At 42.4% G+C, this 27,240-nt stretch overlaps 1 protein-coding gene across 1 annotated transcript in view; it reads left to right on the top strand.

The window, feature by feature from the left end:
* The first annotated feature begins 4,038 nt into the window (after window positions 1–4,038).
* The window catches only part of OLFM3 (olfactomedin 3), a 405,674-nt gene continuing 382,472 nt past the window's right edge, over window positions 4,039–27,240 (top strand). The window contains exon 1 of the mRNA XM_069737372.1: window positions 4,039–4,600. Within this exon, the coding sequence (XP_069593473.1) occupies window positions 4,541–4,600 (60 nt within the window). The 5' untranslated portion in view covers window positions 4,039–4,540. The remainder of the gene's footprint in view (window positions 4,601–27,240) is intronic.

The following is a 27,240-nucleotide window of genomic DNA, read 5'->3' as shown; positions in this document are numbered from 1 at the left end:
TAGGTCCAGTGATCAGGTGCCTAAAGGTCCAGTGATCAGGTGCCTAGAGGTCCACTGATTAGGTGCCTATAGGTCCAGTGAATAGGTGACTATAGATCCAGTAATCATGTGCCTATAGGATGAGTAATCCGGTGCCTATAGGTCCAGTGATCAGGTGCCTAAAGGTCCAGTGATCAGGTGCCTAAAGGTCCAGTGATCAGATGCCTAGAGATCCATTGATTAGGTGCCTATAGGTCCAGTCAATAGGTGGCTATAGGTCCAGTAATCATATGCCTATAGGATGAGTAATCAGGTGCCTATAGGTCCAGTGATCAGGCGCCTAAAGGTCCAGTGATCAGGTGCCTATAGGTCCACTGGTTAGGCACCTATAGGTCCAGTGATTAGGTGCCTATAGGTCCAGTAATCATATACCTATAGGTCCAGTGATTAGGTGCCTGTAGGATCAGTTATAAGGTACCTATAGGTCCACTGATCAGGTGCATATAAATCCAGTGATCAGGTGCTTAGGGGTCCAGTGATCAGATGCCTATAGGCCCACTGATCAGGTGCTTATAGGCCCACTAATCAGGTGACAATAGGTCCAGTGTTCAGGTGTGCCTATAGATCCAGTGATCAGGTGCCCATAGGTCCAGTGATCAGGTGCCCATAGGTCCAGTGATCAGGTGCTTATAGGTCCAGTGATCAGGTGAATATAGATCTACTGATCAGGTGCATATAGGAGCAGTTATCAGATGCCTATAGGTCCAGTGATCAGGTACTTATAAGTGTAGTGATCGGGTGCCTATAGGTCCATTGATCAGGTGACTATAGGTCCAGTGATCAGATGCCTATAGGACCAATGTTGAGGTGCCTATAGATCGAGTGATCAGGTGCCTATAGGTCCAGGGATCAGGTGCTGCAAATGCAGGTGGCATTTGGGAGGTATATACAGCTCTGGCAAAAATTAAGAGACCACCACTTTAAAGCCCTGTCATGGGCAGCCCAGTCTCCAGACCTTAACCCAATTGAAAAGAGAAAAATCAGACAAACTGAACATTTTGCAGTGGTCTCTTAACTTTTGCCAGCGCTGTATGTGCTATGTGCTTAGGGTACCGGTGGTGCATGTGCAGAATGTAGGTGGTGACCGTTAAATGTACAGTGGGGCAAAAAAGTATTTAGTCAGTCAGCAATAGTGCAAGTTCCACCACTTAAAAAGATGAGAGGCGTCTGTAATTTACATCATAGGTAGACCTCAACTATGGGAGACAAACTGAGAAAAAAAAATCCAGAAAATCACATTGTCTGTTTTTTTAACAATTTATTTGCATATTATGGTGGAAAATAAGTATTTGGTCAGAAACAAACAATCAAGATTTCTGGCTCTCACAGACCTGTAACTTCTTCTTTAAGAGTCTCCTCTTTCCTCCACTCATTACCTGTAGTAATGGCACCTGTTTAAACTTGTTATCAGTATAAAAAGACACCTGTGCATACCCTCAAACAGTCTGACTCCAAACTCCACTATGGTGAAGACCAAAGAGCTGTCAAAGGACACCAGAAACAAAATTGTAGCCCTGCACCAGGCTGGGAAGACTGAATCTGCAATAGCCAACCAGCTTGGAGTGAAGAAATCAACAGTGGGAGCAATAATTAGAAAATGGAAGACATACAAGACCACTGATAATCTCCCTCGATCTGGGGCTCCACGCAAAATCCCACCCCGTGGGGTCAGAATGATCACAAGAACGGTGAGCAAAAATCCCAGAACCACGCGGGGGGACCTAGTGAATGACCTGCAGAGAGCTGGGACCAATGTAACAAGGCCTACCATAAGTAACACACTACGCCACCATGGACTCAGATCCTGCAGTGCCAGACGTGTCCCACTGCTTAAGCCAGTACATGTCCAGGTCCGTCTGAAGTTTGCTAGAGAGCATTTGGATGATCCAGAGGAGTTTTGGGAGAATGTCCTATGGTCTGATGAAACCAAACTGGAACTGTTTGGTAGAAACACAACTTGTCGTGTTTGGAGGAAAAAGAATACTGAGTTGCATCCATCAAACACCATACCTACTGTAAAGCATGGTGGTGGAAACATCATGCTTTGGGGCTGTTTCTCTGCAAAGGGGCCAGGACGACTGATGCGGGTACATGAAAGAATGAATGGGGCCATGTATCGTGAGATTTTGAGTGCAAACCTCCTTCCATCAGCAAGGGCATTGAAGATGAAACGTGGCTGGGTCTTTCAACATGACAATGATCCAAAGCACACCACCAGGGCAACGAAGGAGTGGCTTCGTAAGAAGCATTTCAAGGTCCTGGAGTGGCCTAGCCAGTCTCCAGATCTCAACCCTATAGAAAACCTTTGGAGGGAGTTGAAAGTCCGTGCTGCCAAGCGAAAAGCCAAAAACATCACTGCTCTAGAGGAGATCTGCATGGAGGAATGGGCCAACATACCAACAACAGTGTGTGGCAACCTTGTGAAGACTTACAGAAAACGTTTGACCTCTGTCATTGCCAACAAAGGATATATTACAAAGTATTGAGATGAAATTTTGTTTATGACCAAATACTTATTTTCCACCATAATATGCAAATAAATTGTTAAAAAAACAGACAATGTGATTTTCTGGATTTTTTTTTCTCAGTTTGTCTCCCATAGTTGAGGTCTACCTATGATGTAAATTACAGACGCCTCTCATCTTTTTAAGTGGTGGAACTTGCACTATTGCTGACTGACTAAATACTTTTTTGCCCCACTATATATAGTGTTATGAGTGGCACATTTTTTGCTGAAGCTGTCAGGAAATAATAATAAATACTATGGGACCGCAATGGATTAATAGCATTTATACAAAACATATAGATGATTTTAATGTTGTATTGAGGCAGTAATGGGTTATAATGGTCTCTTAAGATAAAAAAGGTCACCATGATATCCTCCATTAGTGCTGTCGCCCAGATTTCTACAAGGCATGTATGAGAACAAAAACGTGCATTACAGAATGATTTACTCCCTGCTTATTCTTTCTAGCAAACAGTCAGTGTAATTCTCTCATCATGAACCAGGAGGCCCAGGATGAGCAGTTACAGAACCACCCTGCACCCAAGTCAGAATGCTGTATTAAAATACAACTGTCTTAGGACATGTAAAAGGCAGTTTAGATAGTAATGAGCAGATAGTATGGCTTGTTAAGGGAAATATATCTTCAGCAATGGTAAAGCTATAGTCACGATCTGAAGCTCTTAGGGTAGGTCCATGCAAGTGAATAAATCATAAGTCAGTGTTTCATCCACAAAAGTTGGAAGTTTTTTTCTCACTTGTCATCCGTGTGCTGTCAGTGCTCAATCCGTTTTTTTCACAGCAGCTATTAATGATGTAAAAGACCATTTAGTTTGGTATGTTACAGAATTGCATTGTATCTCTAAAAATCAGATGCTGGACTGTATCTCCGTATGGCATCCGACTTTTTATTCTCTAAAAAAAATAGTTCATCTTCACTTCACTATACACCATGCATGATATATCATGCATGTCAGCTTTCTCTTTGCATCTTAGTATCTCGGGTATATATATATATATATATATATATATATATATATATATATATATATATATATATATATATATATATATATATATATATATATATACATATATATATATACACATACATACACTTTGCATGTCAGCTTTCTGTTTGCATCTTAGTATCTCAGGTGTGTATATATATACAGTATATATTGGTTTATATTGCTATATACACCATACATGGCAGCTGTCCAGCACACAGGAGATAAGGTAACAGGTTGTAGGTTTATGAGCTCCTTGTATCTCCTGAGGGGTCTTCTCCTCTCCCACCTCTCATCGTGTTCCTCCTTTCTGTCCCACCTCCACCAATCCCCCACCCACCACATCTGAACGGCTCCTGCCTCTGCCATTAACCCCTCTCTGGCCACCCTCTCTCCCTCCTGGCATGACCAAGCAGTGCTCTGCAGTGGGCTCTGAGCCACCCTGGAGACATCCCCCCTCCCTGAGCGAGCTCTGCTAAGTCTCTCAGTGTGAGGTAGTGGCTGAGACCATCCCCAGCACCAGGCACACAGCCAAGGGGAGCAGCTCGTCTCTGCAGATCACCCAGGCACGAGGTGGGCATCGGACTGTGGACTTTTTGCTCAGAGGAGAAGTCCAGAGAGCAGAACATGGCTCTTGTATGGTGAAGACATAAGCTTTGTGTCATTACCCCTAACTCTGATTTTGGGGCACCTACTTGAAGACTTCCCCCCCAAAAAAAAAATCAATGCCAGCAGGACCCCCAGAGATGTAGTGATGTCACATCCGTTGTCCAGGTCTGAGCACCTCTTGTAGAAGCTCTCCTCCTCCTCCTCCTCCTCCTCCTCCTCCTCCTCCTCCTCCTCCATCCTCTTACCGCTTCTCGCCTTCTGCTGGGCTCCAAACTTTGGCTGCTGGATCAGCACCAGGGACAGCGCAGGATGTGCAGCAGCAGCAGCAGCAGCAGCAGCGATCAGTGCTGATGTGCCGGCCAGACAGGGGAGCAGCATCATGCAGACTTCTCCAAGCCTCCTCATCGTCACCATCCTGGCTCTGCTGGAGCCTGCTCAGGTACAGTAAACTAGCATGCCATGTGAGGGGTGCCACCAGGGTCCATTCATCTCTGGTGCTGGGCAGAGGTCCATGCCACACAGATCACTGCTGTGACAGGCAGCAGGCACAATCTGGAGGTGGCAGAATCAATTGTGTAGATGGGCAGCACTCACTGCAGAGAAAGCCAGGGAGGGAGTCAATGAAGGAGGCGAGGAGAACTTTATTTATGAGGATTGTAGGAAAGGCAGATAACTTCCCATGGAAAGCCATCGATAGCTGAAGAGAACTGCTCCTGACAGCAGCATTGCCATGCTCTAATCTGGCTGGAGGCTGGCCAGACCTCGCTGAATCTCACACTAAAGCAGAATGCCAACTAATCCTTGCCCTCATTCTCCTCAGACTTTAGACAGAACCCCAGATATCGCTGTGGGCAGCTATAGCTGGCATGTCTCAGGAGGATATGCACATTGCTTTCTTCTGATGTCTAATTACATCTTAATGAAGTGGCATTTAAAGTCAAGGATTCTCTCCCGAATGTCTAAGTAAATGCATAGTGGTCATTGGGTTATTGGACTGAAACGCGTTGGTGACCGAAGTGATGCAGCATATGGGTAAACAGCTAATTCCCGTCCCTGGTGCATGTGAAATCCAATTACTAAAGCACCATTTCTTTTTTTGTAGATAAATACATGAATATCCCGTCCTAGCACACATAGTCCCTAGCGTATCGTCTTACACACAGAGTGATCTACGGATATGGTGGTTTAATGTGACCGTGTGTCTATATTTCCATGATTACTGGTAAATGTAAATGTCCTTGTGCATCTAAATGTCCATATCCGTAATACATTCATATTTATATCTGAGCGATGGCATTAAGCACATTGAAATAAAAAAACAAAAAAATAATATAATCACATATCTGAATGATTAATATGACAATTTTGGCAAAAAAAAAAAAAAAAAAAGATTGATGGATTTATTTTGTATGTATTTGTTATCTGTATCGGTAATGCATTCTGCGGTCTGGGGTTGGGTAGAGGAGCCTCAGGGTCTGATTGGCTGCATAGTAATCCTGAGTGTGGAAAATCTCCACTGCCAGCCGGAGTCATGGACCAGTGTAGTTTGCGGCGCTGCTGCTGTCGTCCTCTTTTCTTTTTTTTTTTTCTTCTTAGTGTTTTGACAGGTAGAGGAATAGGAGTTAAAGGGCCCACCAGCAAAAGTCTCAGGTCTCACCGACGATTTATGGGTTTGGAGAGCGATTAAGATGACGCCGCTCTGTTATGACATTTTTCTCATATTGTCACTACTTTGTCGGATTATTTTCATAACTTTTAAAGTATGACATTGATAGACTATGATGCATCTAACAATAAAATACTTGTAATAGAAGGACTGCGTTTGTCATATCGTAGGACTATATAGTATATTTATTTTACATAGGACTGCAAATTGTGGCTGCTGACTAATATAGTGTACTGTAGACCCAAAGACAGTCCTATCCTATGCATTTTTCTTGCTCGGAACAACTAGTGCCTTCTTGAGACATGTCAAGTTTCGTGCTATTCTGTCACCCGTGACAACTTGGGTCCTATTGTATTGGGAGGACCAGTTTGTGTCAATATAAAGATCAGTGTGTAAAAATGATCTAACATGATGAATGTTACTTTTGTAAGGCTACATTCACATTTGCAGCTTTGGACGCAGCGGCGTCGCTGCAAAACAACGCACGCGTCATGCTTCCCTATCTTTAACATTGGGGACGCATGTGCGTTCGTTTTCATGCGTTTCGGTGCGTTTTGCGACGCATGCGTCCTTTCGACGCACCTGGCAGTGCGTTGCAAACGCAACATGTTGCATTTTTTCTGCGTCCAAAATTTTTAAAAAACGCTTGCGTCGCACTTGCGTTGTATTTGCGTCGTCGAAGCTTCAAAACCTCCATTGAATTGTATTGGCAACGCAGAAGAAGCAAGTACTTGCGTTGTTGTGCGTTGTAGGACGCATGCGTTCTTTACTTTAAAAACAGAGACACTGAAAAGACCCTATATATTAAAAAAGGGTTGAACGCATGCGTCAAAAATGCATGCGTTCTACTTGCGCCTTTCGTGCGTCGTGCGTTGCGTCCACGACGCTGCGTCCAAAGCCGCAAATGTGAACGTAGCCTAAGATCCCTTAAAGTAATGAAAACCAGAATTGATTTGCAAGTTGTTGTTTATTTTACATTGGATGGAAATTCTTGTCTGAGAGTTTCGGAGGAGCATATATGACCTAGTGATCCATGAACTATTCTTCCAATATGGTCACCTTCAGATCACCTTGAACATTAACATTAGAAGCCTGTACATATGGAGATGTTTGATTGACGCTCTCCATGAGTCCGATGTAACATTTTACAGTGAGATTTCATTTCACAAACTTCTGTCTATTATAGATGTTCTTAAGGCACGCCTAAGGTAGAAGTAATGAAGAACTGGGACATCTCCATAATTTATAGTAATTATTAATATCCAAATCCTGATCTGTAATATACCATGTCACAATTTCTAGACACTGACAGCTGTAACTGGAGAGTTAGCGCAATTTGTAACGTGAATTATTATGTCTTTAGGCCTGAGCCATCTGTTCGTTAAGCCTAGTTTTACTTTGATAGGTTAATTGTATCCTGCATGAATGTTTTAGTCAATTAAGCCTTCTATCGGCAGACGATGGACCACCCTCTATATCATTAACAATAAAGGGTGTCGCTTACATCTACATAAAAAGAACCTATATATTATACAACTGCAGTAAGTGTTTCCCTATATATAATGCTGAGCATATGTATTAAAAAGAAGACAATGCTGGGATACGTGCTTCAAAACTTAGAGTTACACCCGCACCCCCTCTTGTCTCGCGGGGTCAAAGGCCCCTTTAGATATAATCTCCTAAATTGGTATTTTAGAAATTCTGACCATAAATGACCAGGACGATGATATTAGAAATCAGTTCCGATGTCTTCGTGACCTGTGCGGAATAGTGAGTCTAGAACTCTAGATGATGAAGTTATTTCCCAGTTGTATTAGAGAAGACTTTTCCCTAAACCTGAAAAGAAAAATACTACAGCGTCCATGGAGTTGTCATGTTACCAACTGAATACAATCTTGTCCATTCAGAATAAAATATCTATATGTTATAGGACAACCCTTTCTCAATCTGAATCTTTGCCCCCTTTAAAATAGAAACACCTATACTCACCTCCTGCGGCGGCGCCGCTCCAGCGGTGTCTGCAGTGCATTCCAGGGCTCTGGTGAGGTTGTTATGTCATGTGAGCTCTGCACCCAATCAGCGCTGCCATCACTCTCCTCGCCTTCCGATGTATAGAGGAAATGAGTGGCAGCCGTAGCTCTGACTTCCTCTTGATTACTTAGACATCTTAAAGTGGGGACAGTGAGGGCAGCGCTGATTGGGAGCAGGATTCACGTGACATAACCTCACGCGAGCCTCGGGAACACAAGTGCCAACACAGCTAATATGGCGGTGAGCATAAGTGTTTTTAATTTAAATGGGGGTAAAAAAATAAGATTGAGAAGGGGTTGTCCTATCCTAATAGTAGTGGACAATCCTTGTAATTGTACACGTGTTGTAACTTGGGAGCCTTTGGGTGACCGATGTGTGACAGATCGCATTTATCACAACCATGCAGTAGAAGAACACGTGCATTGAAAGTATGCTTCTTAAAATGGGAGCCAATGGAAGACAGATGGACAGTAGATGGCGTCAAGTGAGCCACCCGTAAGACGGGCACATTTTGTTTTTCATGTTTGTATAGCATCTGGTATCATTCTTGATACAATCTTGGCTTCAGAAACGTATTAAAGGGAATCTGTTGGCAGGATATCCCCCCAAATACCCCATGGAGATATTTTAAAGACAAGTCCAGTGATACGTTTCAAAGGCCAATCTGTCCCTCTGTTACTGAGAAATCAGCATTTATATAGATATGCAAATAAGGCTGAAGAGCCATTTCTAGGTCCGAAGCCTTTGTCACTCCAGCTCTACTTCCTGACCCAGCGCCGCCTCCTACTGCTTGATTAGCAGTCTCTATGTAATGTGACTCCGGGAAAAGCTGCGGTCAGTCAAGCATGAAGAGACGGCCCTGGGAAGGAAATAGAGCTGGAGTGACAGAGGCTTCAGATCTACAAATTAGATCTTCAGCCTCATTTGCGCATCGATTCGAGTGCTGATTTTTCAGTAATGGAGGAATGGACTGGCCGTTTAAGGGTTTTGCTGGCCTTGTTTCTGAAAGAGCTTCAGGCACATATAACTAGTTTGTGGGATAAATCATATTAACAGATTCCTTTTAAAGCAAGTGAACATCTATTCACTCATTACTTATGTCTTGGTGAAAATCAACTTGGTCACCAAAAGAATTACAAATCACCTCTTAAAATCTATATCGGGGAAAAGGGATATCTTACTGTATATGCTAACCAATATACCACTCAGGAGTCTGGGAAAGCTAGGTGACAACCGACTCCTTTCCCATATTGCTTCTCCAGATTAATTTTTTTTGGCGGAGTCATTCTTTTAAAAGCAAAGAAATGAATATGCTGCGTTTTACCTGAGTGAGGTTGGGGTTAACAATGCACTTTTAGTATGGATTCTTAGACAAAGCATGGCACCCCCTGTGGCACATGAATGTGCAGGAATAATTTGTAATAGTTTGTCAAGACTTATTTGTCAGCGTGTGGAGGAATTGATGTTATCTGTGGACTCAGTGGATGTAGGAATCAGTAGAGACCCTTATACCTACTATCTCAATTATTATTATTTTGCGGTTGTACCACACCCCCTGAAGAAGGAGACACCACTAATGAGGCTTAATGAAGATTTAACGCAAGATATATGAGTGAATGATGAATGATATGCAATGAGTCTGGAGGTAGAGGTTGTAACCGAGCGATGCCATAATTACACAGAAATATAGAGATGGATAAAATGCAGAGAATGCCAGTCCGGGCTCCTCTCGTCTATTCCGTCTACTTCTTTCCATTCCAGGGAAGCATTTTAATCCACTTATTCCATTATCCTGTATTACGTCTGCTGTGAATTTACAGCACTTTCTGTAAATAAGGTCTAATGTGACATTTTACCACATACCCTTCAGCATTTACTAGCAGCTCCCTTATATTACAAGCAAGTGCTTGTTTTGGCCGTGGAAATGCAAGACTGCACAACCCTGCATTAAGCTTGGCAAATGATAGAGCAGATTCCCAGTTGTGCTGGTACAGAAATTCAAATGAATAGGTAAGAGACATGATTATATCGATTCAGTCCGGAATGGTGAATGGCGGGTCAGGTCACCCGCTGAGGCAAAATGACCTATTCCGATGGCTGTCTGACAAGTAGGAAATCGGCACGCCGCTGTACAGTAGACTGTGATGGCAATCTTGTGTGTTTGTTGCTTTTCCGTTTTATTTCTACATTTGCCAAAAGGATCACATTTGTGGGGGAAAAAAAATCGGAAATATAAATGTAGTGCAGTTGCCTATTGCAACCACCAGGTGGAATCTTGTTCTCTCTTTTTTAAAGCAACACTCCAGCTTTTTTTTTTTTCATTTTACCCCTGGAGTGGTGCTTCCAATCTCATCTCCCTGACTTAACTCCTATACTTACCTGCCACCATCTTCACCTTTGACCTTCCAGATCGCTCCAGTGTTTCATGGAGCGAGCCGGAGGTAACTCTTCAATGCAATTCTATGAGAGCCTTGTTCTTGGTCTCATAGAGCAGGGGTCCCCAACTCCAGTCCTCAAGGCCCACCAACAGGTCATGTTTTCAGGATTTCCTTTGCATTGCACAGGTGATGCAATTATTACCTGGGCAAGACTAAGGAAATCCTGAAAACATGACCTGTTGGTGGGCCTTGAGGACTGGAGTTGGGGACCCCTGTCATAGAGGGCTTATGATGTAACTTCTGTCTTCTGGACAGTCAAAATTTGCGGTCACAATATGGCGGCGCGGGACCTGAGCGGAACTGAAAAAAGGTGAAGACGTCGGCGCATAAGACCATGAGCTGGGACCTTACATGTAAAGCACCACTCCAGCCCTGAAATGCTGTAGCAGTGCTTTAAAAGGAATCTGTCAGCAGGTTTTTGCTACCTCATCTGAGAACAGCATAAAGTAGGAAAAAAAGACTCCGAGTTCAGTGAGGTATCACTTAGATTACAGGGTGCAGCAGGTATGACGGAGTTTTTGCATGTAGCAAATAGCAGAGATCAAAAGCTGCCCTCACCCATACCACTGATGTCTCTGAATATTGTCTATTGACAGTGAGCTGCTTATCAGAGAGGGCGTGGTCAGACTACATGGCACAAGGGCACTAGTCTGGTCAGTGATTATCTCCTGGTGACAAAACCATAATTATATGGAAACAAAAGCACATAGCTTGATAAGCGACATATCCCTGAATTCTGTGTTTCAGCCCCTTATCTCATGCTGTCCTCAGATTACATAGAAAAAAATCTACTGCACATTCCCTTTAAGATGCATTTTATACATTGAAATTTTCAGCTAGGCTCCAGCTGTGCCCACAACTACATTGCTGATTTTTAGCAAATATCTACCATATATTTTTCAGACTCTGTTTAGTATTATTCATGTGTCCTTAAAACGTGCTCTGCACACAAAGAAGGATGTTTCTGGCAATATCACCTGCTTCCTGCTCTGTACATAACAGAATCATGGCTTCTCTTTGTTAGGAAGCCATGACAGCTATTCTTAACCTGTTTTCAAGTGAATACAGATAAATGCCATTAATGGGATCCAAAAGGCTTCTGTTAAGGATTCCAGTGTTCTTAATGGCTAGCATAGTGCTGCAAATTTTACTATTCTTTCCATCCCCCAAAAATGTCCTTGATACGCTGACACAAGTGAAGAACAGGGCGTAACGAAAGAGTTACTCTGCAGATTCAAAGTCTATTTTGACTCTTTAACTCTGTAAATCCATCGCTCCACAAGTCAGGAAAATGAAATCAGTTGTGAACATTTGGTCTTAAAATAATGCTATTATCGGTGGTGTCCACTACTAGGACAACGTCTTCTGATACTCCCCGCTGGGCCTCAATAACATAAACACCTATATGCGCCTCTTGTGCCGGCGCCGTCCTAGCAGCGTCAGCGCTCGGGTTCCCAGGGCTCTTGTGCGGTGTTGTGACACCTGAGCCAGGATCCCAATCATCGCTGGCGTCACTGTCCCCGTCTTGGTACGAATTGAACATCAAGAGGAAGGCCAGGCTGCAGCGGCTCTTTCACTTCCTTTTCATGTTCAGTTTTATGAAGACAGGGACAGTGACACCAGTGCTGATTGGGATCCGGGCTCCTGTGTCACAACACACCACACAAGAGCCCCGTGAATGCGAGTGCTGACACCGCCGGCATTCGAGGGGAGTAGAGGTGTTTTTATTTTATTGGTGCAAAGCGTGGACAACCCCTGTAAACTTGTAACCTGATATGTAACATGGTGCAGGGCGTAGCCGCTGGCGAGGCACTGTTCTGAGGCTCCCGACACCCAGTCCTGGCTGGGTGTGTGCACTTTTACTGTGAGGGCTTTGTGATCATGAAAGACGCATAAAACTAATGTTGCTGCTTTGCCAGGACCAGATGTTTCATAGTTCAATCAGGGAGACCACCGTTCAAAAGTAAACTCTTTACTAAATGTCAACTTGGCAAGCGTTATGTATGAGGTATAGCAGGGACATGAAGCATTTTCCACACAGTATCCTCCTTGGTAGCATAGTACAGGGCTATTTACATCCACTGTTTGTCCCTATAACACAGCTTTAGTTCCACAGTCCTGATCAACAAGCCTCCTTTACTTGGACAGCGAGTCTGCATCCTATTTCTTCCACTACTGGCACCCTGGAATGTCCACTCGGAACCCTTCACTAGTCCCCTGTACTCAGTCCTGTTTAGGCCCATTACCTCACAGTGTTACAAGCCCAAGGTCTCGTGGCTAGGCTCCTTTCCTAGGACCCATCTCCGGAAAGCTATTCTGTCTCTCTTAGTCAATGATCTTCAGGATCTTGCTATTCCTCTCCCTCAGTCTCCTTTCGCTTAGGGTCTCTCACTGCTCACTCAGTTCTCAAGACCCTATCCTCCTTCCTAGCTGGAAGAGGCCACTCTCCCTAAAACTTTCACCTCCCACAATGGGCTACTCCCAAAAGTTAACTCCAAACTTACCCCAAAAGTTAACTACACACAGAACACCCCAATACTATACAATTCACATTACACAATATTCACACAAGATGAAAGACATTATTCACCAATACATTAACGCGATTGGTGTGTCCAGGGGTATGAATGTGACAGCATTTGTCCACTACTTTTAGAGACACATGCTGTCCAATCCATTAGAAGCCGCTGGAGACTGCCTGCCCAACTAGTTTATAGTGCTGTCTTGATCACCAGAGGCACTTAAAGTATATTTTTCTCTGAAATGATTTCAGAGTCCAATGTACCTGGCTGCGATAATACAACCAGTGCCAGGTACATGCTGCTCATGGATTGAGCAGCATGTATCAAATGAAAGTTCCCTTTAAATTAATTATTTAAGTAGAAAAACACTTATTGCTTCAATCAAGAATTAAATAAGAATTATTGGTGCTTTTTAAAATAATTTCTATTTTACTCTCTATATTAATTTAAAAAAGTCCTGAAATCTTGCAGCTTTCACTCTGGCCACTGACAAGTATAATACTCCCTGATCTGGTTTTTGTCAACTAATTTTTTATCACATGCTAATAATACAGTAAGGCTATGTGCACACGTCAGGATTTTTTTTTTTATGCGGAAACGTCCTGAGCAAAACCGGAGATTTTCCGCATAAAATCCGCACGCGTTTTCTCGCATTTTATTTGCGGTTTTGTCGCGTTTTTTGCGCGGATGTTGGGCGGATTTTTCACGTTTTTTTCCGGAGCTTCCCAATTCAATAACATAGTGGGTTTTTTTGCGGAAAAATCCGCAACATGTGCACAAAAATTGCGGAATTAATTGGAAATGATGGGATGCATAATGTATGCGTTTTTTATGCATTTTTGCCACGTAATACCACCGAAAAATGCGTAAAATCACAAATAATCCGGAACGTGTGCACATAGCCTAAATCGTTTCAAATCGAAGGGAGATCGAGATAAAAAACACACCTCTATATACCATCCATAGATAATACAAACTTAAATGTAGGTATGAAACACCTATTGTATCTAAACATGAACATGTCAAAATAAGTAATAATTGTATTAGAACTCACCCAGTTCAGACATGAAGAATAGATGTCAAAGGAGCCACATGGAAATCTTGTGATAAGCAGATGGGCTATCTAACTCCGTCGTTCTCCAGGCATTGGCTCGCACCCTAACCTGGATACTTATCCTTCATTTGTGTATTGCGACTCCAGAGGGGGTAGTTTTCGGCTAAAGAAATGATGTTCCCCTTTGGGGTCTAGTGGATGCCTCAATACTTGGTCGTTTTGTATCTTTGATGAGATATCTGTCTGTTTGTCCCTTCGCTCAGTTCTTTCACCCAAGATGCTTTATTTGGTTTAATATCCTGGAGATCCCTAGATGTTGTTTGTGCTTACGTTCCTCTAGATGGTAGTGGAACCTCTCTGGTGATTTATAATGCACACTCTTTAGTTTTAATATCTGTATCACTCTGGAATTTTTTGGTCAGATCTATCTGCTCCCTGAGTTTCTCATTCAGTGTAGAGAAATTACCTTTTTCATCTTCTAGTAAGAGTTGTGTAAGACTAGTGACTTCCTTTTGACTTCTGCTTCGTGCCACAGGGAGAACGGTGATGCGAAGTCCTCGTGGTACAGTGTTGTTCTCAATGAATTTTGCACATCGCATGAGGTGTACCTATTAGTGGTGAGCGAGTGTGCTCGTTATTTCGGTTTTCCGAGCATGCTCAGGTGTTCTCCGAGTTTCTTGGGCATGCTCGAAGATTATGTTTGAGTCAACTCAAACATAAACTCCGAGCACGCCCAGAATACTCAGAGAATACCCGAGCATGCTCGGAAAACCCGAATAACGAACACACTCGCTCATCACTAATATCTACCACTATAGGACCCTCTAACTGGTGCATTTTTGGATTATGTGCTCTGAGAGACTTTGATCTACTGCACCAAATTGCATACTTACCCCACATATACACTACCCTGATGACGCCATGTAACTATGGTAGAAACCTGTTGGGCAAGAACATTTTTCCATTAGAGGCCTAAATCATCAGTATGACACTTGGTTGCTGTTCTTGTTCGGGTGGGAGCTAATGCATGGAGCACAACGATGTTAGATAACCCGTCTACTTATCTCAAGTTTCCAATGGAGCTCTGAGGATGATTACATCTCCACATCTCAACTGGGTGAGATCTAATACAATTATTACTTAACATATTTGTTCATGTTTAGAACCTATGCGATAAGTGTTTGATACCTGCATTTAAGAAGTATTGTTTCTCCTTGCGGAGAGTGACATGATAAGCATGTCAAGGTGAGGAGACTTAAACCCGCAATGCTCCTCTGGGAAATATGCAAATTGTCTCTTCAGAGAGGAACAGGATTAGAACTCTAGTGCCACCTATTGGAAGTAGCAATCCTAACAGTCAATGTTGACTCTTTAACGAGCCTTGTCACATGACTTAGCATAGTTTAGGATAATAGCCAAACCATAATCTCAATTTGCAGACACTGTGTTTCGGGGTACTGCCCCTCGTCAGTGCAAAGTGGAGATCTGGTTTGGCTGATTGAGAGGTGTCTGACCGGGATCCAAGAAGTATTGTTTCTCTTTGCGGAGAGTGACATGATAAGCACGTCGAGGCGAGGAGACTTAAAGCCGCAATGCTCCTCTGGGAAATATGCAAATTGTCTCTTCAGAGAGGAAGAGGACTAGAACTCTAGTGCCACCTATTGGAAGTAGCTATCCTAACAGTCAATGTCGACTCTTTATCGAGACTTGTCACATGACTTAGGATAATAGCCAAACCAGAATCTCAATTTGCAGACACTGTGTTTCGGGGTACTGCCCCTCTCAATCAGCCAAACCAGATCTCCACTTTGCACTGACGAGGGGCAGTACCCCGAAACACAGTGTCTGCAAATTGAGGTTCTGGTTTGGCTATTATCCTAAGTCATGTGACAAGGCTCGTTAAAGAGTCGACATTGACTGTTAAGATCGCTACTTCCAATAGGTGGCACTAGAGTTCTAGTCCTCTTCCTCCCTGAAGAGACAATTTGCATACCTGCATTTAAAGTTTTATTATCTATGGACGTTATCTACAGGTGTGTTTATTTTGGGATTTATTAAAATGATTTATTAAAAGATATATTTTATAGAATGTTTCTATTCTGCCAAGTTGCATACTGCATATCTTGAGAGAATTGTTTGAGATGGCACTAGTAGGCATATATTTGTTGAATATTTCTCAGATTACACAGCAAAAACCTGCTGACAGATTCTTTTGAAGTGATATCACTGCTCACCTCTTCCTCTGTCCCTGCATAGTGACCTCTGCACAGATCACAGATCATGCCTAGGAAACTATCCGACAGAAATAAATGGACATTTACAGACTTTTGTTTCCCATGTCCTTATGAATGCAGTAGAGTATACCTCTGAGTCTTAGTATATTCCCATTAATCTGATGACAAAACATAGCACAATTTTCACAATGTTCTGTATGTTACACATGCATTAGTTGTGCCTGGCATTCACAGAAGTATACACACCGTATAAATGAAATCAATTTATCGGCTTAACGAAAGCTCTGACCTTTTAATATAATTAACAAACTGGTAGCTACCACCTCTAAGAATAACTGTTGAATATATACATAAAAAATATCGATACACAGTGCAGAATCTTCTGATGGAGTTACCAGATATTATGGTAGCATATACATTTAAAGGGAATGCGTCATCGTGTATAAAATAGGATTTTATGTTACGCATATTATTTAAGAGATGTTGCAATAAATGAGGAACACGGTGGTTCTGAGTCCGTGCTGGCCAAGGTTCAAAGGTACGATCACCCATGAAGGTGAAGCATGAATGCAGTTTATGTCAACGCGTTTCAAGGTTTTAAAACCTCTTCATCAGGACCAAACCACAATGATGATCAGTGTGCTTTCATCCTGAAGAGGTTTGAAAACCTTGAAACGCGTTGACATAAACCGCATTCATGCTTCACCTTCTTGTGTGATCATACCTTTGAACCTTGGCCTGCGCGGACTCAGAACCACCACATTCCTCATTTACTGCAAAGTATCTCCTTGGTGGTCCTGCAGCCATTACATGCTTCTATAGGAGCTGGGACTGTCACAACCGGATCGGAATTGTGTACCTATTATATTCCCACCACTTGGTTATCATATGAGACCCTATTTGCACTTTTTATCTTTCCAATTTTACCATTTGATTTGTTTATTAGATGTTGGCATTACTTTTATATCACAATCTTTATTAACCCCTTTAGGATACAGACAAATTTTATTTTCGTGCTTTTGTTTTTTCCTCCCCTACTTCAAAGAGTTCAATGCTGTTTGAGACAGAGGATGGCTGTTTAACACAGCCAGCATTCGTCTTGTGTCGAGCGGGCTCAGCTCCTGAGCCTGCTCCATATACTCACACCTGCTGAATGATATGGAGCTGGGAGGAATGAAAAAAAAAGTAATATTGCAATATTTACATTGACCAATGGGATTTTTTTAAATTCATATTTCCTTTCAAGAAGAGATTTCAGCAGGTTTCTTATCATCAGAGGCAGAATTATTATAACCGGTATCACCTCTTTACACAGCTGATAAGACAGGATCCACCATTTATAATAGGTGATGACACAGCTGACTCTGCTCCCCCTCTTTTCCCTTCACATTGGTCTTTGCACACGCTCATTAAATGCTTCAATGGAAAAGATAGGATTGAGGTCTGTTCATTGCTGCCATTGATTATGTGCACTTCCAAAAAAAATAGGAAATTAGAGTCTAACAATGCCCCGGTAGCCGGTGTGAAAATTGCAAGATTTCTAAATTGGGTAAACGTGGATTTACTCTGCGCTGCTGAATAAGTGAAAGTCCAGACCTATGTCATATATTTATTGCGGCTTTATTCAACGCATTTTGGACTTCCCAGATTCCTTCATCAGGAAAAACATCACAGATGTACAGATTTTTTTCTTTTTTTCTTTTCGGTTGGTCATCATTGGACCTGTGGATCTGCTGCAGCGAATGCATCATAAGCCATAAACTGGCTCTATTTGGTGAGTACAATCTTATTGTGCCCAACCATCTGAATCTCGGATAAGACCCTATGTTCGCGCTATTTCTCCAACGGTATCTATTAACATTTCTAAATTGTATTTTTAATATTGATTGTGACATGGAAAAAAAATAATATAACCATGTTTTACAAATTGCTAAATTTAAAATGACATTTAACCCCTTAAGCCCCGAGGGGGGTTTGCACGTTAATGACCGGGCCAATTTTTACAATTCTGACCACTGTCCCTTTATGAGGTTATAACTCTGGAACGCTTCAACGGATCTTGGCGATTCTGACATTGTTTTCTCGTGACATATTGTACTTCATTTTAGTGGTAACATTTATTCGATATAACTTGCGTTTATTTGTGAAAAAAACGGAAATTTGGCGAAAATTTAGAAAATTTCGCAATTTTCCAACTTTAAATTTTTATGCCCTTAAATCACAGAGATATGTCACGCAAAATACTTAATAAGTAACCTTTCCCACATGTCTACTTTACATCAGCACAATTTTGGAACCAAAATTTTTTTTTGTTAGGGAGTTATAAGGGTTAAAAGTTGACCAGCAATTTCTCATTTTTACAACACCATTTTTTTTTAGGGACCACATCTCATTTGATGTCATTTTGAGGGGTCTATATGATAGAAAATACCCAAGTGTGACACCATTCTAAAAACTGCACCCCTCAAGGTGCTCAAAACCACATTCAAGAAGTTTATTAACCCTTCAGGGGTTTCACAGGAATTTTTGGAATGTTTAAATAAAAATGAATATTTAACTTTTTTTCACACAAAATTTATTTCAGCTCCAATTTGTTTTATTTTACCAAGGGTAACAGGATAAAATGGATGCCAAACATTGTTGTACAATCTGTACTGAGTACGCTGATACCCCATATATGGGGGTAAACCACTGTTTGGGCGCATGGCAGAGCTCGGAAGGAAAGGAGCGCCATTTGACTTTTCAATGCAAAATTGACAGGAATTTGAGATGGGACGCCATGTTGCGTTTGGAGAGCCCCTCATGTGCCTAAACATTGAAACCCCCCACAAGTGACACCATTTTGGAAAGTAGACACCCTAAGGAACTTATCTAGATGTGTGGTGACCACTTTGGCCCACCAATTGCTTCACAGAAGTTTATAATGCAGAGGCGTAAAAATAAAAAATCATATTTTTTCACAAAAATGATCTTTTCGCCCCCAATTTTTTATTTTCCCAAGAGTAAGAGAAGAAATTGGACCTCAAAAATTGTTGGCCAATTTGTCCTGAGTACGCTGATACCCCATATATGGGTGTAAACCATTGTTTGGGCGTATGGCAGAGCTCGGAAGGGAAGGAGCGCCATTTTACTTTTCAATGCAAAATTGACTGGAATTGAGATGGGATGCCATGTTGCGTTTGGAGAGCCCCTGATGTGCCTAAACATTGAAATCCCCACAAGTGACACCATTTTGGAAAGTAGACCCCTTAAGGAACTTATCTAGAGGTGTGGTGAGCACTTTGACCCAACACGTGCTTCACAGAAGTTTATAATGCAGAGCCGTAAAAATAAAAAATCATATTTTTTCACAAAAATAATCTTTTCGCCACCAATTTTTTATTTTCCCAAGGGTAAGAGAAGAAATTAGACCACAAAAGTTGTTGTGCAATTTGTCCTGAGTGCGACGATACCCCATATGTGGGGGTAAACCACTGTTTGGGCGCATGGCAGAGCTCGGAAGGAAAGGAGCGCCATTTGACTTTTCAATGCAAAATTGACTGGAATTGAGATCGGACGCCATGTTGCGTTTGGAGAGCCCCTGATGTGCCTTAACATTGGAACCCCTCACAAGTGACACCATTTTGAAAAGTAGACCCCTTAAGGAACTTATCTAGATGTGTGGTGAGCACTTTGACCCAACAAGTGCTTCACAGAAGTTTATAATGCAGAGCCGTAAAAATTAAAAATCTTATTTTTTCACAAAAATGATCTTTTCGCCCCCAATTTTTTATTTTCCCAAGGGTAAGAGAAGAAATTAGACCACAAAAGTTGTTGTGCAATTTGTCCTGAGTGCGACGATACCCCATATGTGGGGGTAAACCACTTTTTGGGTGCATAGCAGAGCTCGGAAGGGAAGGAGCGCCATTTGACTTTTCAATGCAAAATTGACTGGAATTAAGATGGGACGCCATGTTGGTTTGGAGAGCCCCTGATGTGCCTAAACATTAAAACCCCCCACAAGTGACACCATTTTGGAAACTAGACCCCCTAAGGAACTTATCTAGATGTGTTTTGAGAGCTTTGAACCCCCAAGTGTTTCACTACAGTTTATAACGCAGAGCCGTTAAAATAATTTTTTTTTTCGCAAAAATTATTTTTTAGCCCCCAGTTTTGTATTTTCACAAGGGTAACAGAATAAATTGGACCCCAAAAGTTGTTGTCCAATTTGTCCTGAGTACGCTGATACCCCATATGTGGGGGGGGAACCACTGTTTGGGCGCATGGCAGAGCTCGGAAGGGAAGGAGCACCATTTGGAATGCAGACTTAGATGGATTGGTCTGCAGGAGTCACGTTGCATTTGCAGAGCCCCTGATGTACCCAAACAGTACAAACCCCCCACAAGTGACCCCATATTAGAAACTAGACCTCCCAAGGAACTTATCTAGATGTGTTGTGAGAACTTTGAACCCCTAAGTGTTTCACTACAGTTTATAACGCAGAGCCGTGAAAATAAAAATTCTTTTTTTTTTCACAAAAATGATTTTTTAGCCCCCAGCTTTGTATTTTTACAAGGGTAACAGAATAAATTGGACCCCAAAAGTTGTTGTTCAATTTGTCCTGAGTACGCTGATACCCCATATGTGGGGGGGAACCACTGTTTGGGCGCATGGCAGAGCTCGGAAGGGAAGGAGCGCCATTTGGAATGCAGACTTAGATGGATTGGTCTGCAGGCGTCACGTTGCATTTGCAGAGCCCCTGATGTACCCAAACAGTAGAAACCACCCACAAGTGACCTCATATTGGAAACTAGACCTCCCACGGAACTTATCTAGATGTGTTGTGAAAACTTTGAACCCCCAAGTGTTTCACTACAGTTTACAACGCAGAGCCGTGAAAATAAAAAATCCTTTTTTTTCCCACAAAAATGATTTTTAGCCCCCCAAATTTTTATTTTCCCAAGGATAACAAGAGAACTTGGACCCAAAAAGTTGTTGTCCAATTTGTCTCGAGTACGATGATACCCTATATGTTGGGGTAAACCCCTGTTTGGGCGCACGGGAGAGCTCGGAAGTGAAGGAGCACTGTTTTACTTTTTCAATGCAGAATTGGCTGGAATTGAGATCGGACGCCATGTCGCGTTTGGAGAGCCCCTGATGTGCCTAAACAGTGGAAACCCCCCAATTATAAATGAAACCCTAATCCAAACGCACCCCTAACCCTAATCCCAACTGTAACCCTAACCACACACCTAACCCTGTCACACCCCTAATTCTAATCCCAACCCTAATCCCAACCGTAAATGTAATCCAAACCCTAACCCTAGCCCTAACCCTAGCCCTAACCCTAGCCCTAACCCTAATGGGAAAATGGAAATAAATACATTTTTTTTAATTTTATTATTTTTCCCTAAGGCTAGGTTCACATTGCGTTAGGGAAATCCGTTTAGCACTAGCGGATTGCGCTAACGCAATGTCTTTTTAGGTGTCGTGTTTAGTGGTCGCGTTAACGTCCCCGCTCTGGAAGATCGGGGATCGGACCTCGGGCGCGCCGCGGACGCTGCAAGCAGCGTCTGAGGCGCGCCACAAAAGAATGGCACCTTGCTAGCGCGAGCCGAAAATGGCACGCTCTAGCGATGCGCTACACCCGAAAATCACATTGCTGTCAATGGTTGTGCTAACGGACCCGTTGCACGGCATTAATTGTGACATTTTCGCCGTGCAACGCTGTCCGTTAGCGTTAACCCATTAACGCAATGTGAACCTAGCCTAACTAAGGGGGTGATGAAGGGGGGTTTGATTTACTTTTATAGCGTTTTTTATATCGGATTTTTATGATTGGCAGCCGTCACACACTAAAAGACGCTTTTTATAGCAAAAAAGTTTTTGCGTCTCCACATTTTGAGACCTATAATTTTTCCATATTTTGGTCCACAGAGTCATGTGAGGTCTTGTTTTTTGCGTGACGAGTTGAAGTTTTTATCGGTTACATTTTTGGACACGTGACAGTTTTTGATCGCTTTTTATTCCGATTTTTTGTGAGGCAGAATGACCAAAAACCAGCTATTCATGAATTTCTTTTGGGGGAGGCGTTTATACCGTTCCGCGTTTGGTAAAATTGATGAAGCAGTTTTATTCTTCGGGTCAGTACGATTACAGCGATACCTCATTTATATCATTTTTTTTATGTTTTGGCGCTTTTATATGATAAAAGCTATTTTATAGAAAAAATAATTATTTTGGCATCGCTTTATTCTGAGGACTATAACTTTTTTATATTTTTGGTTATGATGCTATATGGTGGCTCGTTTTTTGCGGGACAAGATGACGCTTTCAGAGGTACCATGGTTATTTATATCCGTCTTTTTGATCGCGTGTTATTCCACTTTTTGTTCAGCGTTATGATAATAAAGCGTTGTTTTTTGGCACGTTTTTTTTTTTTTTTCTTACGGTGTTCACTGAAGGGGTTAACTAGTGGGCCAGTTTTATAGGTCGGGTCGTTACGGACGCGGCGATACTAAATATGTGTACTTTTATTGTTTTTTTGTTTTTTTTTTAGGTAAAGAAATGTATTTATGGGAATAATATATTTTTTTTTCTGCTTTATTTAGGAATTTTTTTCTTTTTTACAAGTGTGGAAATTTTTTTTTTTACTTTTTCACTTTGTCCCAGGGGGGGACATCACAGATCACCGATCTGACAGTGTGCACAGCACTCTGTTAGATCGGTGATCTTACATACAGCCGGGCAGGATTAGAGCTGCAGCTGCAGCCTGATCCTGACCCGGAAGTACTCCCTGCAGGACCCGGATGCAGCCCGGCGGCCATTTTGGATCCGGGGACTGCAGGGAGAAGACGCTCGGTACACGGTGAGTACATCACCGTGTACCGATCGTCTCAGGGAAGCCCGCAGGGAGCCCCCTCCCTGCGCGATGCTTCCCTGCACCGCCGGCACACCGCGATCATCTTTGAGCCGGGGGATAATGTGCCGGGAGCGGTCTGTGACCGCTCCTGGCACATAGTGCCGGATGTCAGCTGCGATAGGCAGCTGACACCCGGCAGCGATCGGCCGCGCTCCCCCCGTGAGCGCGGCCGATCGCATATGACGTACTATCCCATCACTGGGAATTAAGTCCCAGGTCACCTGGACGGGATAGTACGTCATATGGGATTAAGGGGTTAAAGCAAAAACTTTATTTAATCAAAACGTTATTTTCTGCTTACACATTTCCTTCAAAAAGAAAATAGCCTTTACTTTAAACAGCCTACTTATAAACTCTGAATTCATATTGGAGAAATTTGGCGGTTTTAAGCCTAATCGCCCCCCTCACCCTCAGGTCAGATTAGGTACTGCACCTAGGGTAATTAGTCGCCAGAAAGGCTGCCTGCTATGTACTGGCTATTGGGCACGCTGCAGCGAGGCGATATAAATACTCCCACTCAGGCAGGAACAATAATTATCAACGCCGCAGTCACTACGACGACTCCCAAAGGCACAGCACACGGTAAGCTGCCACCAGCTTTGATTTAAACGGGTCCGAAGCCAAAACAGTAGCGTAATTCCCTTCAGAAGACTTGGGGTACGTTTTAGAGCAGGAATGTACAGCACCATAGAATTAATGGTGCTATATAAATAAGTAATAATAATGATAATAATAATAATAATAATATCTATTGGCCAGAGATGAAAGCAGTCATAAGGAACTGGACGGCCCTTCCTGACCCGAACCACACTGACAATGTGCTGATCTGAATAGATCCATTATGTAAAGGAGAGCAGTCACACTTCCTTCAGAAACCTGATTTCCAGCTTTCTCCCCATTGTGAGTGAGGAAAGGTTCAGCGCGGCCATCCAGTAAAAAGAAAAATACTTTAATCAAAATCCATTAAAACAAGTGGCTCTACATAGAAAACATTAAAAATGAGACGCTTCTGGTGCAACAAACACCCTTAATCATAGTTCTCAGCTTTTCATTCAACATTCAATATTCAGGCCTGGTGAGCCTTGTTTTCCTTTTTCCAATCTTTCATCCATTTACTTTATATAGGAAAAAATCTGCCAGCTGGCATCTGGAAGACAGTGGGGACCTGCATGTCATTAACACATTAGACTCCTCGTGGACAGAGATGTAAGTTCCTCCAAACTAATGAGGTCTAAGTGGTAATGTTTCTCCTTGTGGAGAGTGACATACTGGCTCTGGCATGCCAAGGTAAGGAGGCTGACTCGCCGTGCAAGTCACATTTCAAAGCTTGTTAAATGGTCAATAATGACTTGTAGGATGACTACTTCCAGCAGCGGGCGCTATATAGAGCTCAAATCCTCTTTCTCTCTGAAGAGAGAATTTGCATATTAAATTTCCCAGAGGAGCATTGCATGGCAAATAAGCCTCCTTACCTTGGCATGCCAGAGCCAGTATGTCACTCTCCGCCAGGAGAAATATTACCTCTTAGGCCGGCGTCACACTAGCGAGTTTTACAGATGTATGAGCGTATTAAATAAGTCCGTAAAACACGCATTACACACGGCCCAATTATTCTCTATGCCCCAGCTCCTATCTGCCGTATTTTACTGATCCGTATTATACGGCTTTCTACGGCCGTAGAAAATCGCAGCATGCTGCGTTTGTCACCGCATTGCGCAAAAAAATCGCCAATGCAAGTCTATGGGGGCCTGAAAAATACGGATTACACACGGACCAGCAGTGTAACTTGCGAGAAATACGCAGCGCTGTTAGAGAGAAAAGCCGGCAATTCAGTGCGGTGTACAGTAAAATCACACTGACAGCTTACAGTAGAATAGGTAGAATAAATGTGTACACATAGAAAAGGTATATATATATATGTCATTGAGACACATATATGTATATATATTAATATTTCATCCAGCGCTATATAGCTTAAAAGCCGGTAATTCAATTGCCGGCTTTTGCTATCTCCTTCCTAAACCCGACATGATTTGACACATGGTTTACTGTATCCCCCTTACTGTATAATATCCCCCTTTTTTTTTGCATATTCCACACTACTAATGTTAGTAGTGTGTATGTGCAAAATTTGGCCGTTCTAGCTATTAAATTAAAGGGTTAAATGGCGGAAAAAATTGGCTTGGGCTCCCGCGCAATTTTCTCTGCCAGAGTAGTAAAGCCAGTGACTGAGGGCAGATATTAATAGCCTGGAGAGGGTCCATGGTTTTTGCCCCCCCCCTGGCTAAAAACATCTGCCCCCAGCCACCCCAGAAAAGGCACATCTGGAAGATGCGCCTATTCTGGCACTTGGCCACTCTCTTCCCATTCTCGTGTAGCGGTGGGATATGGGGTAATGAAGGGTTAATGCCACCTTGCTATTGTAAGGTGACATTAAGCCAGATTAATAATGGAGAGGCGTCAATTATGACACCTATCCATTATTAATCCAATTGTATGAAAGAGTTAAAAAAAACACACACACATTATTAAAAAGTAATTAAATGAAATAAACACACCGTTTGTTGTAATATTTTATTGTACGCTCAATCCACTGGCTGAAGACCCTCGCTCTGTGACAAAGAAAAAATAATAAACCAACAATATACATACCTTCCGAGGATCTGTAACGTCCCACGTTGTAAATCCATCTGAAGGGGTTAATTTTTTTTACAGCCAGGAGCTCTGCTATAATGCAGCTATGCTCGTAGCTGTAAAACCCCAGCGAATGAATGGAAACTAGGTCAATGACCTGTAGTTACCTTCATTCGCGGTGAGGCGCCCTCTGCTGGTTGTCCTCATATGAACTCGAGCCTGGGAACTTTTCTGCATTTTTACCCACGCTGGAAGGACATCCAGCAGAGGGCACCTCACCGCGAATGAAGGTAACTATAGGTCATTGACCTAGTTTCCATTCATTCGCTGGGGTTTTACAGGTACGAGCATAGCTGCATTATAGCAGAGCTCCTGGCTGTAAAAAAAATTAACCAGCCAGGGGGGGGGGGGGGATTGGCAATAACCATGGACCCTCTCCAGGCTATTGATATCTGCCCTCAGTCACTGGCTTTACTACTCTGGCGGAGAAAATTGCACGGAAGCCCACGCCAATTTTTTCTGCCATTTAACCCCTTATTTTACTAGCTAGAACGGCCAAATTTTGCACATACACACTACTAACATTAGTAGTGTGGAATATGCAAAAAAAGGGGGATATGAGATGGTTTACTGTATGTAAACCATGTCTCAAATCATGTCGGGTTTTTGAAAGAGATAGCAAAAGCCGGCAATTGAATTACCGGCTTTTAAGCTATCTCGCGCTGGATGAAATATTAATTTATATATATATATGTGCCTCACTAACATATATATATATATATATTCATATATATATATATATATATATATATATATAGACAGTATATATGTTTTTATTATTTTTTGAGCACATGGATCCCTTGTATATCCGTATGTCGGTTTTGCAAGCCTGCGAGAAAATCTCACAGTACAGATGCCATACGGATTACATACGGAGGATGCCATGCGCAAAATACGCTTACACACCCTGCCTACGGAGGAGATACGGACCACTATTTTGGGGACTTTTCAGCATATTACGGCCGTAAATTACGGACCGTATTGTCTGACACCGAGTGTGACGCCGGCCTTAGACCTCAGTCTAGAGGCTCTTACCTAACCTCTCACTTTTTTTTTGAGACCCTAGATTTGCATTGGGAATTTTAATCTGACATGTCTCTCAGATTTTGTGTAGACTACTCAATCAAATCCCCCAAATTGGATATGTGCAAAGCCCCATAAACTATCATAGGTGCAAATTCTATCTGTGAATTACATGTTACAAATGAAAGTCGTCTGAATGAGCCCCTACAGAGAGATATTCCCATATTCCCATAGATCCCAACTGTCTCAGCTGAGGGATGTGTGACAAGTTGAGTATTAAGGGATACTTCTAACAAATTTTTAAAAGCATGCAACCCTGTTCAACATACCATTATAGAAAATTCTTGGCACATGTTCCTGTCTTAAAGCCCTATATTTAAAAGGACATTCTCATGACTACAAAATATGATTACGGCAGATCTAACACTTAAAGGGAACCTGTCATCAGGTTTTTGCTACCTCATCTGAGAGCAGCCTGATGTAGGCAAAGAGAAGCTGAATCCAGTGATGTTTCAC

Source organism: Ranitomeya imitator, chromosome 8 (assembly GCF_032444005.1).
Source record: "Ranitomeya imitator isolate aRanImi1 chromosome 8, aRanImi1.pri, whole genome shotgun sequence".
NCBI classification, from domain to species: domain Eukaryota; kingdom Metazoa; phylum Chordata; class Amphibia; order Anura; family Dendrobatidae; genus Ranitomeya; species Ranitomeya imitator.
The sequence above is the reverse complement of the archived record's forward strand: the minus strand, read 5'-3'. Positions and strand labels throughout refer to the sequence as shown.